The sequence below is a fragment of the Labrus bergylta genome, chromosome 12, assembly GCF_963930695.1.
Source record: "Labrus bergylta chromosome 12, fLabBer1.1, whole genome shotgun sequence".
Lineage (NCBI taxonomy): Eukaryota > Metazoa > Chordata > Actinopteri > Labriformes > Labridae > Labrus > Labrus bergylta.
In genome coordinates this window covers 14,665,082-14,682,138 of record NC_089206.1, presented here as the reverse complement: position 1 = coordinate 14,682,138, position 17,057 = coordinate 14,665,082, and the positions used below count along the sequence as shown (strand labels likewise).

General features: G+C 40.3%; 1 protein-coding gene across 1 annotated transcript; it reads left to right on the top strand.

Moving 5' to 3' along the window:
* Positions 1-718: 718 nt before the first annotated feature.
* On the top strand, positions 719-16,111 carry bgnb (biglycan b). Its single transcript, XM_020635017.2, has 8 exons — positions 719-957; positions 7,925-8,188; positions 11,893-12,005; positions 12,612-12,825; positions 12,979-13,089; positions 13,821-13,914; positions 14,454-14,592; positions 14,686-16,111. Exons 2-8 carry the CDS (start codon positions 7,939-7,941, stop codon positions 14,881-14,883), a joined length of 1,119 nt encoding a protein of 372 aa, XP_020490673.1. The 5' UTR covers positions 719-957; positions 7,925-7,938; the 3' UTR covers positions 14,884-16,111.
* The last annotated feature ends 946 nt before the right edge of the window (positions 16,112-17,057 follow it).

Below are 17,057 nucleotides of genomic sequence, written 5' to 3'. Positions count from 1 at the left end.
TGATCTACACAATAAAGGTTTCTATCATTTTTTTGAAGTGATAATGGTGTCAGATGGTGTCTCCTCCCGCTCTTAAATCTAGTGATGCAGCAAGTAAAAGGTAAAAGTCAACCATGACTGCATGGAAACTATTTTTTTTTGTGTCAATTTAGATTTTTAGATTTCACAACAGTAGCCACAGTAGGCTAACTGTCTCACTGTCTGTATACAGACTGTCTGTGACAGTTTTTAAATTACGATGTCTATTATCTAAATTAATTAAAGATCTCAGACACAAAGTTTGCACACGGTGCAAAGTATCCATCACCTGACCTTACCCTTTTTTATACATCCCCATGATTGTAGTATTTGAAATATATGTTTTATTTTTATAATAACAGTTGATTTTGATCCTGATCAATCACATGAGCAAATGATTACATATTGAATATTAACGTTTTTATTTGTCATTTTTGTCATATTATTGCCTCTATGATGTAGCCTTTTTCTTTCTATTTGCATTATGCACTTTAAGTGTAATCATTAAAGTATTACTAACTTTAAATAATATCTGGTATAACTGTGCCAGCATAATGGCACTGCAGCATTTTACTCTTCCCTCCTCCTCCTCCTCCTCCACATTCTCCTCCTCCATCCTCCTCCAAAGGGGAGAAAGGAGGCTGGCTTGTTAACTTTTGTGGGCTTAACCCCCCCCTCCCCCTCCAATCATTCCCTCGGTTTGGACTGAGAGGAGCACACAGGGTGCCCTGACACGGTTCGCATCGCAGTGGCACAGTGTGCAGGCGGAGGAGCTGCGGCTGGATGTCAGAGGAGCACGGGGAAATACTGCAATAATCCCTCAATGTGATGAAAATATAGGACAGCTTTTTAATTACAAATCTTTAGGATAATCTGACGCACTGAGGGAGAAAGCATCCAGTAGTCCGATTTTGGAATTAGCATCTTTCTGTCAACAAGGTAGGGACATGAGTTGTTTTATTGCATGTTTTGGGGACATTTTTCATTTCGCCTTCTGGGCTCACTTTTCACATCGACGAAATATTTTAAATCACATGCAAAGTTTATATGATGAATTAAAACGTTTGTGTGACATATAAGACTTAAAAAAAAAAACAACCTAGTGATTTCCTGTGCTATCAATGGACTTTTGCATTACATTAGAACTCGTCTGCTTTATCACTTATTTAGTCACTTAATAGGCTATTTTTCGTAGTCAAACTTTTTACAGCCTAATTTGTGGAAAACTTGTGTATTTTCAGAAACACATGTCGCGTTGTTTGTTTGCACCACGAAATGTAGGCTGTCATGTTTATACTATTTACCCTCTCATTGAATTAAACCAACAATATTCGCCTCCCTTATCTCATGAAGTCAATTAACTGCAACCTGTTGCACTCTGCTTCTGACGCTGTGATTTTTCTAATAGCCCTTACTCTGTAGTTCCACTAGATGGCGCAGCTAGTCTCCAAAGACTTCACAATAAGAGATGCCATTAGTGGATAGTATAATGAAGTGAAACTTTTCTTTCCGATCACTTTACACATGAATCTGTGAACTCCCCTTTCAGACCGTGAACGTAACACATGGCACGTAGGCTCTATTTATTCGGCTCCTGCATCGTGATTTAGGGAGAATAATTATAGTGAAACGTGCAAATCAAGTCACCCAGTTTGGTACACATGAGCATGCTCTACCCTCAAATCCAGCGCCTGTGTAGGCCTACTCACTGTGATTAAAATGTGGAGAGGGAAGTGATTATGCCTCAGCCTTACCTTTCCCTCCTTTTATTTTGGCACATAATAACATGCAAACAAGAGGTCCTGTATGGAAAGACTCATCTTTGGCCCTATTCAGTCCTGTGCTTGTGACGTGAGGTCCTGCAATGGTTGACCACTAGCCTATAAGAGACATTCGTACTGGTGTATTTAACCATGTCAAGCGTACTGTAGCCTACAAAGACAAACAAAACGGTGTCTGACTGTGGAGCCAAAATGACGGTCTAAATCTGTCTGTTTCCTGAATTCAGAGCCTGAGTACCTATTAGCCGACCTGTGGGCTGACCACCCTGCACCTGCTGTCTGTCTGCTCTCTCTCGCTGTCTGTCTGTCTGTCTGTCTCAGCACCAATCTTTGTGTCAGGTCAAATGATGTTATAAATTCAAACTTCTTATTTCTAGCTTTCTATTCCTCCTTTCAGTTAAATGTAAAATCAGTGGTTCCATTTTCCTCAACATTTACAATTTGAGTTATATATGATCTCTTTGTCTAAGGTTTGACTAAAATGTGATGATTGTTCCATGTTGCGCCTTAAAAATGCTGCCATTGTTTCCAGTCTCCATAACCCACTTAAAACTTAAAACTCCACATAGGCTACTTTCAGCGAGGCTCCTTTGCCCACAGGCATGGATGCTCAGGTCAGCTGTCCTACTGTTGTTGACTGATTTTGCCCTTTTTTGTCTTCCTGTATCGCTCTGCTCTCTGTCACTCTATGGTCAGGCCCTCGTCTCTGTGCATTTGAGCAGCTTGCCACCACATCCAAGCTTGGCGGCAACAGAGAAGCTGCCAAATAGTTCCTTTTTTTAGGGACAGCAGTCACCAAATTACAGCTGCTGGGGCAGTTAACTCCACCCAAGCGCTCCTACCGGATACGCCTAGCACCAACTTGAACACATGAATTTGTGTGTGTGTGTGTGTGTGTGTGTGTGTGTGTGTGTGTGTGTGTGTGTGTGTGTGTGTGTGTGAGAGAGTGAGTGTGTGTGTGGCAGTCTGTGAGTGTGGAGGGAAGGAGACATAGCACAAGGAAATGAGGGAGTCCAGTTGACCAGATTAATTTGGAGGTGGATCTCAGATTTTGAGAACAAAATACACTGTTGGTTTGTACACAGTATGTGTGTCTGTATATGTGTGTACATTTGGGTCAGCTTGCATTCCCAAAAACAAACATTTATGTGAGTTTAACGTTGTGGTTTTTTATGTCTCCGAGTTTTTAACAGTTTGGATCCTGCTCAGAACAACATGATGGGTTTGGGAAAAAACACAAAAGGGAACAAACCTTTTGGTGGAAAACAAAACAAACATCCCCTCAATAAAAAATAAGATGTATTCTGTGCCACACAATTTGTAGATCATTCAAATATTTAGTGCCCTGTCAGCACTGTGATCTCTTGTAGCCACCATGTTAAATTAATGAGATCTGAGTGTTGACGTGGCGGCAGCCAATACACCAGGGTTGTGGCGCCAGCTGGCATACTTGGTGAGCTCTGTGCCCCACCTTAACTCTGCTGACACTGTGCCAACAGACGCCAGGAGCAGAGCTGCTCATCATACGTAGACAGAGTTTAAGTGAGCCAGCATTTTATGCCCTGATTGATAAAGTGAACCATAATGGATTCTGTACGTGTATGGGGATGACAAATGGTTCAAAGCTTCCTGAAAACAGTCTAGAACAAGAGTATGTTGCAGTTATAATGCAATGACTTTACTCCTGATGTCAGAACTTCTTCAGTATAGACAAAAGTCAGCTGCAAGAGAGAAATGGGTGGTTGGTTATGACTTGACATGAGGTAATAGTGACACCTTTTAAGCGTGTGGTCATGGGAGACCAAACACTTGTTTCCTGAGAAAATTATTATTCTTGGCAACCCGCAGAGGATATAGCTTAAACATATGTTTGTTTAGCTTGACGGTGGCAGAAGAGGCCTTGTGGGAACTCTCCTCACATCAAAGTGATTGCAATGGCTGTGAGGCCTGACAAGCACCCAGCACTTGATGGATCGTGCATATAGGATATGTAAAGCTGATCTCAGACAACTGAGTGTGGGAAACTCAAACAACGAATGTTCTTGGGTTGATTGTTCACCAGATGGTGCGTTCAGGAACACTGCAGCATTATATTTTCAGCTGGGATCAAGCCGTCCATATATCCATCCCTGATGTTGTCTCATATCATGTCTGCGGCTCTGTCTCCCTTTTTATCTTTTTGGATTTCATAGTCAAACCCCTGGAATTCACTTTTTCATTAAGATGTCTGTCTTTCGGTGCCTGTTATGACAGATTTAACTACCTTTGGGGTTTACACAGTCATATTATGAGTTTGTGTGTGTGCGCACGCTGACACACCTTCGACATGGAAGGGAATTTCCTCCTGGCTTATTTGTTTTTCATTGAGGAAAAGTATCATTACTGCAGAGACAAGAAAAGCCTCCGTCTTGTTAAATTTAAAACTAATTCTGAGGTAGGACTAGTAACACGGGGATGGCCAAAAATATGTCTACACCTGAACATACACCCACGTGTCATTGTTGAACATCCCATGAACATTCTTTCTTCAAAGAATAGCACGGTTTTTTTTCAATCTGGTTGCATGGATTTCTTACCTTTCAGAAGAATTTCTCATTTCTCTCTTGTGTCAAAGCTGTTAAATTATTTACATTTACAGTTTTGTTCGACTTGAATCTACAGCATCTTTTAGACAAACACAGTGAGCGTGACAAGAATATCTGCCAGACAGTCCATCCATTAAACCCCTCTTGGATTTGGGACAGAGCCGAGGAAATAACAATTGGAGCTTGGAGCCCTTGTTGGTCTTTGTATCAGACTGAATGTGTGACTGCTTACAGCTTAACTGGAAGGACATGGCAGGAGTCATATCAATGCACACAAACACACAGGAGGGCCTGTTAAAAGTGGCCAGTACAGCCGGAGAGGCTGCTTGATTGTGGGATATGGAGTTTAGTCTTATTGTCAGATTTTGTTTGGAGAAGCCTTACACGTTTTTCCTGGATGATGATAGTCTGTTTCTCTTCCTGTCTCCTTTTTATTTAACCTCATCTTCATCCACTGCCACATCTCTGCAACTGGCCGACAGATCATCCTCTTGACCCGATGAAAAATGGCTCCACAGATTAGAGCATGCGTGCTACATTTATAGATTCACGATAAACCCTTTTTTACCTCCCATATCGTTTCAAAGCACAATTTGCAGAAAACTGGTGGTGTATAAATAAGTCTGGTGGTGTCTTCTGTGTATATCAGGCTCTTTTGTGTGTTTGCGTGTCATTGTGTGATGCTGACTTTATATACCCTCGCTGTGTCCTTTTGGCTGCATTCTTCTGGCCGAGCCAAGGCCAGTGGTGTTTTTTCTTCTCTGCAAAATGGTATAATTTGCCAGCTATTTTTATTGCAGAGAGCAGACTGCAGGGGCCAGTTCCCCGTGCTTCCAGGCCAGGTCCACATCATGTACAGGCTCATTGTTTGACTGATTTTAATTTCCCATAATAATAGCACTTGTATATATCTTAATAAACTCATGAACCCTACAGTTGCAGAGGATTGTATAAGCTTTAACTAAACTTTAAAACACAATTGTCACAGAGAAAATGCTTCTTTTTTTTTTATCCTGTCGTATATAATCAGTAAGTGTTGAAGTGTCTTTGATAAGATCATCCCCCCCACATACTGGACTGTATGTTCCTTGCCCACCTACTAGGACTTTCCTGTATTTTTGTTTTGGCTCTACTTTTGTAATTTATAGGCTCAGTATCTGCCTGGAGAATATTTTTCATGGAGTGTGGAATGAGAAGCATTTCCCTCAGTATAAAAAAGCTCTTGAAACATTATTTTGGCAGCCTCTCTTTAAGCCATTCATAGTCCTGAACCCATCCAAAGGAATGGCAAAGATCACCAAAGGGTTTGAATGGTGTCAGATGCAGGAGAATAGGATTGGGGCAAATAAGTGACAAATGTTAGGAAATGCTCAGAATTTACCGACACAGTGTATACTGTAAGCTGCAAGTTTCTCTCTGATTTCTTTTCTCTCCTCTTTTTGTTATTCAATCTTCACATACGTCTTTTCATCCATCTACTGGTCATGTTAAAGCTGACAGCCAAATTTGCTTCCATTGCTACCAATGAAAACAATATTTTGCTCCTCTAGGGTCCAAAAACGTTCCGAGAAAGTCAATGTGAACGCTAAACATTCTTGCTGAAGGATTACAGATCTGGGGATCACAGAAGGATTGAATGCAAGGTTAGAGATTATCAGGGTTTTAGGTCACCAAGGGTCAACTGTAGGACTGGGTTTTAGTTCATAGGATTAGCTGCAGGTCAAGGGTCACAATTTCCTGCAGTAATGATCAATTAGCCTGGTAATAGTTTGTTTTTCTAGGAGTTAGATATTGATTTGAGTGGTTGAAGTGTTAGTCAGGTCAGTGCAGGATTAAGAAAGGAAACAGACACGCCCATTCTAGCATGTCTGGTGACCTCAATTAGCAGCTATGACATCATGGAGTCTGTGTTTCATGACATGCCGGCACATGTTCATTTACACAGACACACTTGCACAGCCAGTTTCCCCTCTAAATGAATGGTAGCTTTGTTTGACTGCTCAGCTGCAGGAATAAAGTTTTCCACCGCTGACGCGACGTTCTCAACACTATCTGATTGGCCGCTGAGGAGGGACTTACTTTACTGGGAAGTGACTCCTGGGGTGTGCAGGAAGCAGACAGTGACACTGTGTCACCTGTGGTTTAGGTGACTTTCCTTCCCAGAGTTGTTCCTTGGAAAGTTTACCCAGGGGGAATGAGTCCATTTCTCCTCCTCCCCAACCTCCAGCTCTGCCTGTGAGAGACGGGTGGTGTAAAGAGTAGCGCTTTGTAATTAAGAATTGACAGACCATTACATAATATTCCAATGTCCATTTATAACTTACCGTCAAACCAGGCTAAAGCCCTCACGCACCTGGTTAGACTGACTCTCTGGGGGGTCCATGCAGGATCAACAGTTTGCTGTTTGACCCCGTTCACATTCCCCTGGCCTACATGCTGACACGCAGACACACCAGCCCCTACTCATTTTGAACTCAGCCTGTCAAATGTTTGCATTAAATACACACAACAGAAAATACAGGACAGCATCGTAGCCCTGGAAAAAAACCAGTAATTCTATGCTGGGATAGGCACGACCTGGTATAGACTGTATACAAAAAGTTGGACTTAGCCAGCGTGACGTCACCCGTTGGCTTGTGGATCCCTGTTTTGAAGTCGGTATTCTTAGCTGTTCATCTTAGACTTTTTGAAAACAGAAGAAAAAACACGTTTTGAAGACCATATTTGCGATTGAAATGCATTTTAAAGTTTCTATCCTGGTCAACAGTTGACCAAGGTGGTGACTGATCCAACACATGTATTCAAACCAAAAGTATAGGCTACCCTGTATTATTATTAAATTATATAGACCTCCTGCTGGTCATTACAGAGAATGCAGGTATGACCGTTGTTTTAACTGATGGCTCATCGTTTATTTTACGTCAAATGAGGTGGTGAGTTCCTCCGCCGGGCACGATAATCTTAACAAAATCCTGAGGTATGATATGTGCCTCTATTTTCATATCTTGTTGTGTGTGCATGATTGAGGTTTTGGAGGAGAATTATTTGTCAAGATTCTTCTTATGCGTGTGATGTTACTCCATTTCAAAATCATGTAGGATTTCAAAACTCCTGAAGTCTGAGCCAGGCTCTTATCAGGACAATTCCAATTTACTTCACCTCTGAAATATTTACAGTCTATGGATGTTCACAACCAGAGGAAAATGCACCATTTAGAAACTATTCAAAAGTAAAGCTCTTTGAAATTAGATAAAGCTAACATTGCTCACATTGTAGTTTAGTTTTGTGGAATAAACTACTGCAGAAATTAGCAATTAACTGAATGACCAAACAAGAAGTGATACACATGGATTTAGGGACACTTGTAGGGTCTGGGTCTGCAGGCCTGCAGGGTGCTTCCATAATGTAATTTGATAGGCAAAACAAACTTACTACATCCACCAAATTTCAATTGACTGGATTAGTTTGAGATTCTTTTGCAAATGATTAAATATATTCATATCCATTGAAACTGAACCTTTACTTTTTGTGTGTTTTCAGGTGCGTAAATCAAGATGTTGCCATGTTGCTGCTTCCCGTTGTTGCTACTCTTGGCCCGGCTGCTCCCCACCTCCTCGGCCCTGCCCTTTGAGCAAAGAGGCTTCTGGGATTTCGCCATGGACAGTATGGACAGTGACAAGATGATGACGATGATGAGGGATGAGGAAGAAGGCTCAGCTGGGGTAGAGATCCTCCCCCCTGACGTACACATGTGCCCCTTCGGCTGCCACTGTCAGCTCCGGGTCGTCCAATGCTCTGACCTCGGTCAGTGGGAGTGTGTGTGAAGGAGTGTGGGATGCTTTGTCATTGTTTCTTAATATGTGTGTATGTTTGTCAGGAAGTTGTGACAGGAAAGCAAATGAGTTGAGTGAGCGAGCATGACCCGAACCTTGCATGTATTTCATGGCTCAATATAAAGTCCCCCTTTTGGGGAGAGAGGAATTTCTTTCTAGAGATAATGCCGGTGTGTTTTGACAGGGAAAGACACGCCTTTGAGGGATTTTGTGTTCCAGACGTTGTGTGTAGGTACTAGGTGGGAGAGGGGAGATGGTTTGAGCAAAGTGAAAAGACTGAGACAGGTGAAGGAAAGAGGAAGAGAAAAAGAGAAGGAGTCGAAGATGAAGAGGAAGGTATAAAGGTAGTGAGAAAGAAAGAGCATAGCAGACAAAGAAAGGGACCATTTAAGGGGAGGAGATGAAAACTTAATGATTTCCTTGGTGACTTTAAAGAGCTGTTTCATGTCACTTTTTGGAAGTGGACAGGATGTTTAATAGAAACCCCAAACAGGGAAACAGGATGGAGGTATAAATGAGTATATTTGAGGGGATTTTAAGATGAAAGGACAGGAGTTCTTTTATCTGTACAGCTGTTTTAATATTAGGATAAGGAAGTGAGTATGAGAAATATTATTTTCTTTTAGCTTCTTAAGGATTTTTTTGAATGGTTTATAAACTGACTAAAATTCATATTGAGGCCACTTTGTGAGCTACAAAATCAGCAACAAGATTGACTTGAATGTAATCTTTAAAGTCTAAAAACTGCTGCCATGGGTTAGGTGTCAGATAAAGTAATTAACAGCACTCTCCGGAAACAGCCTGTTTATATTGTTCCACAGCAAAGATTCACAGTAAGTGATACAGTTGACTGTTAAAAAAGTACTGGACAAGATCAGCATAGAGATTAGAGTCACTACTTTGTCCATAGGGGGTGCCGAAATCAACTCAAACCAAAATTGCTTATGTGAGCATTAAAAAGAGTATTTAGTGGTAAGAAATAAGGACAAAAAAAGGTGTTACAATTTCATGCTGATTCCAATTTCATTTGCATGATGTTGTATAGTCTGTCTTTGACTTCATTTTTGTGATTTTTTTTTTATATAAGCAAGTGATACAATTCCCAAGTGTGGACTGTGGATAATAAAAGTGCATGCTTTTCTCCCTTTGTCTATTCTTACAGGACCAAGAAAACCAGCATTTGGTTGTATTTATGGATATACAGATTCTTCACATTATACAGGCTATACAACTCTGACAGGCTGTCTGTGTTTAGACATAATGGTTTTGTCGAATCATCATTTTACAACCTCTATATATTTACTGTCCCTGGTCTTACTGCAGCGGGTAAATGTGGAAGCGTATAATTTCCACAATGTCAAGTGCTTATTTAGAACAGATGTATTTTAGCGGTGGCGTCTGTCTCCTCTCAGTGTGCATCCCAGCATTACGTTGGTTGTATGTGTTGAGGGGTTCTGGGGTTACAAGAGGGTGCTAGTTTTCTCAGTTCGCGGTGCAGACGGTAAGATTTGTGGCAGATACGGTCGGAGCGCTGTGGTTTTGGGGTTTTAGCGGGTTAAGGGATTCAGATAATCAGAGTGCTCGTGGAAGAGTTTAGCAGGTTTCTTTTCATGTCTGATGCAGGCATACAAATTTGTGGCTGGCAGGATGCATGTGGAAAGCTGCAGGTAAATGTTTCCTCCCACACCAATGCTCACAATGGTAACATCCTGCAGCTCTCACAGCAGCTGTAATAACTTTATTGCTGAGAATAGGAAATCATAGAGATGTTAGAGGGTTTGCTCTTTAATTTAAATAATTATACCTAGGATAGGATGAATTTCTTAATCTATGAATGTGATTCCTTTGTATCTGCTCTTTGAAGGCAAAGTCAGGCTTAATACTTGTATAAGGCTATAAAGTTCCTCTTCAGCACTTTGTGGACGTGGTACAGACAGAATGTTACAGGGGCTTTGATCCTGTGTGGTGACATGGAGGGTGTGGCTCAGTACAGGCAAAGCCATATATCTAAACATAACTCTGGACAGACAGCTCTGGGTAGAGTCCTGTGGGTCAGATGTGGTTTTTTGGCAAACTTGATCCCAGTGGGACAGCTGGCTCTCTCTCTCTCTCGCTCTCTCTCTTACCAGCAGGTCTGGTTGCATCATGGTCGCAGTCCAGATGAGGTTTGGTGGGTTTCTCTTACCGTGGCCTGTCTGCTCCATCGACCACATGAGATACACTCGTCCACGTGGCTCTGTGATGTGGTGTCGTTAACGATATCTGGTTTCTCTGTCTGTGCGTGTGCTGGGTAACTTTTCCAGAGAGTGGAACAATGCAGGTGGATTTGTTAACGTTGTGCACTTATTATAAGCCTATACTTTAATTTATTCATAAGCATAGCAGAGCAAAACAGAGTTCCGCGCAAATTCTCACAACTTCTTATGACGTGTTTATGTTACATTAAGTTATTAATGGTCCGCAAAAAAATGCATTGGTAGCTTAAGGCTCGCCTCATCAAGATTATAATAGTTTCAATTATTTTCATCAGTTTTGGTTTTAATTCATTTAAAGTAAGAAAAAAGAATCTGTAAAGTTTTAGTTTGTTTATAATGCTGGTTAGTTGGTTCACTCACTTTTTAAGGATTATTTTAGGGCTTTTTATGCCTTTATTTAGAGATAGGACAGTAGACAGACAGAGAGAGAGAGAGAGAGAGAGAGAAGGGAATGACATGCAGGAAAGGAGCCACAGATCAGATTTGAACCCGGGCTAACCTCCTCGAGAACTATAGCCTCTGTACATGGGCCTCACACACTAACCACTAGGCTACCAGCGCCCCCGCTGGCTTGTTAGTTTAGTCGTAGATTTTTTTTATAATATAGGCCAGAAAACAAGTATTGTGTCAGTATTGCAACATAATTTTAAAACATGTAATCCAATACAAAAGATGGACAACCGCAACAAGAAATCTTCTCTATAATTTAATTTAATTGTAGTTTGTTTGCAACACAGTTTAATTTAGTAAACATATTTTGGTAATGACTTTTAAAAAAGATCTGTTTCACTTAACAAAGAGGTTTTTTACAATCTGGTTTCCTTGATTTAGGTTGGTTTTTAGATTATAACCTAGCCTCTCACACATTAACACACACAGCTTGTATTGCTCTGTTCTTACAGTATGTGACAGTGTTGTGTCTCCCTTCATTATTTTATGTGTGATTTCACCCTGTGGTGTTTAACGCGCATCCTTTGTGACTTCTGTCTAATAGCAACCAGATGGAAAACATCTGGTGTCCCCATCTGTGTGAGTGGAATATTTGTGCATGTGAGTTTCTGTGAAGGTCTTAGTCAGTGTCAAAACCAGTAATGCTAGTTATATGCCGCTTTGACGTCTCTGTGTGCCCTCCGCAGTTGTGTCTACGTCCACCTCTCATTACAATAATAGATGTGGGGACCTTAAGTGCTCATTTGAGACCACGTGGGAGTGCCGGTGGGTTGATTTTTTAGGCTCGATGACGGATTTAAAACACACGCTGACTATTTATTTTCCAAAGTCTGAGTGTGACGAAGTCATCCTGAAAGTGTGCCCATTGACAGCATACTGGTTTTAAGGGTGTTGGTTCACAGTCATCCATGGAAGCATTTAATGGAATATGATTCCTTTTTTGTGTGTTTTTATTGGTGTATGTTCTAAGGTCTGACCGAGGTGCCGAAGAATATTCCTCTGGACACCAAGTTCCTGGACCTACAGAACAACCGTATCACCGAGCTGAAAGAGAATGACTTCAAAGGCCTCACTAACTTATACGTAAGAGACACACTTATAATGTCCCTCTTAGCAATCAATCAGCACCTCTTAAGGATGTGTTAGCTCAGCTTGTATTGGCTGCACTAGTGTGAAATATTATTACGGCTCCCTGCTTCCTCTGGAGACTTATTTCCTTTCTCTTTTTTTTAACCTCCACCGCCCAACGCTCTGAGAGCTTTAATTGTATTAAGTTAGAGCCTGCGGCCAAAAGGGAGTATTCAAGCTCACATCCTCGTCTCACTTAGTCAGAAAGGCTTTCTCCCTCTTGACCTGCATTCAAGAGCGCTGACCAAGAGCAATATTAAGTCTGGCATCTAAGGAAACTCTGACATGACATTATACAACAACATCTCCATTGAGAGCTGTTTATGTTAGCTCTACATCTGTCCCCACTTTTCAGCCAACACAGGTTAAGAGACAGTGTGCTGTTTGGCTGGATCTGTTTTAATTCACTCAAACACATTCAGTAGAGACAGAGGATGCAAAAAAACATCTATTTTCCATCTTGTTTAGTTTTCCTTTTCTGGTTTTCAGCTGTCTTGTTGTGTTTTCACATAAAAAAAAAAATCAAGTGGATGTTTCATTTTGCTTCTCTGTTTTTGTTAGGGTCTGTCTTTAAGGAATAACCTTATTTCCAAAGTCCACCCAAGAACATTTGTTCCTCTGAAGCACATGCAGAAGCTTTACTTCTCCAAAAATCTGCTGACCACCATCCCCAAGAACTTGCCTGCCTCTCTGGTCGAGATGAGGATCCATGAGAACCGCATCAAGAAGGTGGCAGCTGGGGCCTTTTCAGGACTTGGCAACATGAACTGCATAGGTCAGAAATGCTGATGACTTCATCAAATCTATGGCTTTATAATGTGGTGCTCACCACTGCCTGTGCCTCTCTTATACCCCTGGCATTGAAAGTTTGAAGATTAAAGAGACTGTATTTTTATTTCATGCCATAAATATCCTCTTCATGTTGCAGAAATGGGAGCAAACCCCATCCAGAACAGCGGTTTTGAGCCCGGAGCCTTCAAGGGACTGAAACTGAATTATCTGCGTATATCAGAGGCCAAACTGACAGGAGTGCCAAAAGGTAACAATTGGTCATCTCTTAATCTTTGAAGGAATAGTTCAGCATCTTGTCTTTTTTTTAATTTACTTGACACATGACAATATTAATACCACTTTCATGCCTGTAGATTGACAATGAAACCAGGAGCCAATCAGGTTTTAGCAAAAAAACAGGGAAACCTACAGCTTTACTCACTTCAAAAAAAACTGCCCACCCAGTTCATAAGTTTGAATTGTATACAGTTTAAATTGATAAATACATCATAAATAGGATTGCTTGATAACCAGACAAAATTTATATTTTTACATTTTACAAATTTGCATAATGATGATGTTTTATTTCTGCATCTTTTTGACCCTTACATGCAAACAATCACAGCTGCACTAAGCTTGATTTACTTGATGGAGTGAAAGTGCTTACAGGTCATCAAAGTGGACTCTTTGTCAGGAACAAGTAGCTGGGAGTGACAGCGGAGTTTATCCACACACAGTCCTTGACATGTGTGCATAACATTTAGCGAGCTGTTTGCGGTTGCAGGTAATAAAGGTTTTCCAAAATCACTGACTGGGCGAGCAATCATCACCTTAAGACAACCTTTGTGTTTAAAAAAAAGGGTAACTTCTCCTTTCTCCTCTAACAAAGCAAAGTGTTGTCAATAAAGAACTTAACCATAAAGGACACAACAAAGTAATGGCTTAGCTACAGAATCTCTCTTAAGTGGAGCCTTATAGATTTGGTTTTCTGGCTTTCAGATCTCCCAGACAGTCTCCATGAGCTTCATCTAGACCACAACCAGATCCAGGCTGTAGAACTGGAGGACCTGAGCCGCTACAAAAACCTGTACAGGTACGTCATGTTGCACACATAACACCCGCATATAACCATAACTAATTACTTGCACCCTGGAGAGATTTTATTGCAATTTTCCTGTGGTTTTTGAAAAATATATCCCAAGTCAGCAGTGCCCCTCAGGGGTAATATGATGAATTACATTGACACGGACTAAAAAAGAAGCAGGATAACTGTTTATGCTTCTTGTGTGAGCTTCTCAATGCCTGACTGTCTCTAATATCATCTAATAAATGTAGCTGATTTCTCTTTATAGGTCATTTTCATTGCAGAAATTTTGACTTTGACACTCTTTTCTTTTCTCTTCTTTGTTCTCCTCTCTTACTCCAGTGTACATTTACCTCCTTTCCACACCTCTAGGGGATTATTTATGGTCATAGGAGCATTGCCATTGCTGCTTTTCACCTGGCTTAATAACCCTCTTTAGCAAACACATTTATCATGGAATTTGCAGTTTAGTTAAAAAACTTAATGTACCGTGCCGTGGTCTATTTTCTGCCTATTTAATGTTTCGCCCCTTTTCTCACTTTTTCCAGGTTGGGCCTTGGCTTCAACCATATTCGGAACATAGAGAACGGCAGTCTGTCTTACCTCCCCCGGCTGAGAGAGCTGCATCTGGACAACAATCGTCTCTCTCGTGTTCCCAAAGGCCTCCCTGATATGAAATACCTGCAGGTGAGCCAAACATGCAGACATCTTTTTTGCCATTTTAGACTTCATATTTCACTTGATGCTCCACTTACCTTTTATTTTGCCACTCTGTACTAGGTGGTTTACCTCCATTCCAACAACATCAACCACGTGGGTGTGGATGACTTCTGCCCTCGAGGATTTGGGATGAAGAGGACGTTCTATAACGGCATCAGCCTGTTTGGAAACCCTGTCAACTACTGGGAGGTGCAGCCTGCCACGTTCCGCTGCGTCAGTGACCGGCTCGCCATTCAGTTTGGAAACTACAAAAAGTAAAGACAGGGGATAATGTGAGATGGAGAGAGTGATAGAGAAGGGCCGGAGAAGATCATTTAAATAGTAAATAAAAAATCTGAGAGAGTTTTGGAGATAGCTTGAGAGGGACTGATGAAGAGAAGTGGAAAATACAATCACATAACTTGAATGGAGTGGAAAGCAAAGCTCTTGCAGTACTACACCTGAGTTTTTGCATTCTTTAATTTGAAGGTCTTGAAAGTTTTGCCATCAGAAATGGGTCAAACGGAAGAGACCGTTTGAGATGAATGTTTTGCCCCAGCCTAAAACCAATGGAAAAAAAAAACGAGTCCTGAAAACTTGTGAAGCATTTCATTCCATTTTTTTTACACACTAGCGCTTTATTTCATAGGTGTCACTTCGGTTTTATTAACATTTTCAGATTACTTTTAAGAAGATAGAAAAGCAATGCATTATAGATTTATATATATATATATATATATATATATATATATACATAAAAAGATGATCTGTATGACTTTCTGTGTGTGCTAATTTGAGAAATATATCACATTGTGCCTGTGTGGTCCTTAAACTGTGAATGAATTACTTTATTTACTAATAACTAGTCACAGATTCGGGCCATTTTCCAACATTACAGGCATAAAAAATGGCATAAAAGCATCAATTATTCAATTTTTACAGTTTGGAAACATTTTGTATATACCATGGCAGTTGAATGATTAAAATAGTAATATGTACATTCTTATAATTCCCCTCAAGTGGTAAACACTTTTTCTTATTGATGTGAGGTAACTGAAGCACCAGCCTGTCTGTGTCAGGAGTCTATTATGTGCCTTTAATAATACTGGTCTGTCTTTATACTTTAATGCAGTATTCCTTGAGGGGACACTGAGTTAGTGGGGCTTTGCCCCAGTTAAAGAAAAACACACATCCGCTTTGCTTTGACACAATGAAGGCAGTGTGTTTACTTAGTGCTACATACTAAAGTAGTGTTGTTGCATTGTTTTGCACAGTTTTTCTGTAATGCTTTATCTGCTTCAGGGTTATTGGAGGATTAGTCTGTTTAAATGAGTAAACCTATGTGGATCTACTTTAGCCATATTCTTATTCTCTCCTGTCTCTGCTCTGTATCTGACCAGCTACTGCTGCATGTGAATAAAGACTTTTTTTACCCTGCTGCATAAAGCCGGAGAACAACTGATGCCCTTAGGTTGGTTGCTGTGTGAGAAATAAAGAACAAAAATTACTTGTGTAGATAAAATTGAGTCCCCACTTCATCATACAAATACAACAACCTTACTTTTCATTCCATACAAAACATATAAAAACTGATGCTCTGAACTTTTCTGAGACTATTTAAAAGAAAGAGATGTTAATTTAGTTTCATGTGGCAAATAAGTCACCAGATCCTGGAAAGGCCCAAACACATTAACTCAAGTAACACTTTAAATCAAGGTCACAATATTAACCATTGACTAGTTTCTTATAAGCATGCTTAGTAGGAGCATACTGGCTGCTGGCTTATTAGTCATTATTGAGCACTAACTGTATTAGTATACTCTATATGACCATAGTCTAGCTATACATCTAAAGTCTAATAGGCCATTAAGAGTTTGCCCTCAAAAACCTACGTATTACTGCTCATTGATAGTAAGTTAGGGAGGTATTAAGATCATACAGTAATCCATGTTCAACATCTTCCTAACGTATTATCAATCAGCAGTAATTAGGAGGGCATTGAGAGCAAACTCTTAGTTGATGGCCTATTAGCTATAGACTATGGTCATGTAGAATAAGGTACTAGCACTTTATACTGACTAAGCAGATTAACATGCTATACTAGTTAATTGGTGAATATTGTGACCTTAATTTAAAGAGTAACCTAATGTTTTATTTAAAGTTTACTTCTGACCTGAAATCTTAAAGTTGGCACATTTAATCTAATAGGTATTGCCAAACATAATTACTTCAACACAGACTTTTTTCATTGATGAAAAGAGTCACATTAAACATGTTTAACAGATGTTCTTAGTTTTTTTTCCTGTTGTTGTTTCAGATATGTCTTTAGCACTAAACATTTTCTTCACTGAAGCCTAAACATTTCCGGACATATTACCCAATTCACTCAGAAGTCTTTGTGTCTTCATTCTGCCCTTTTCATCCTCATTCATACAGGTTCTTTTTTTTTCTTT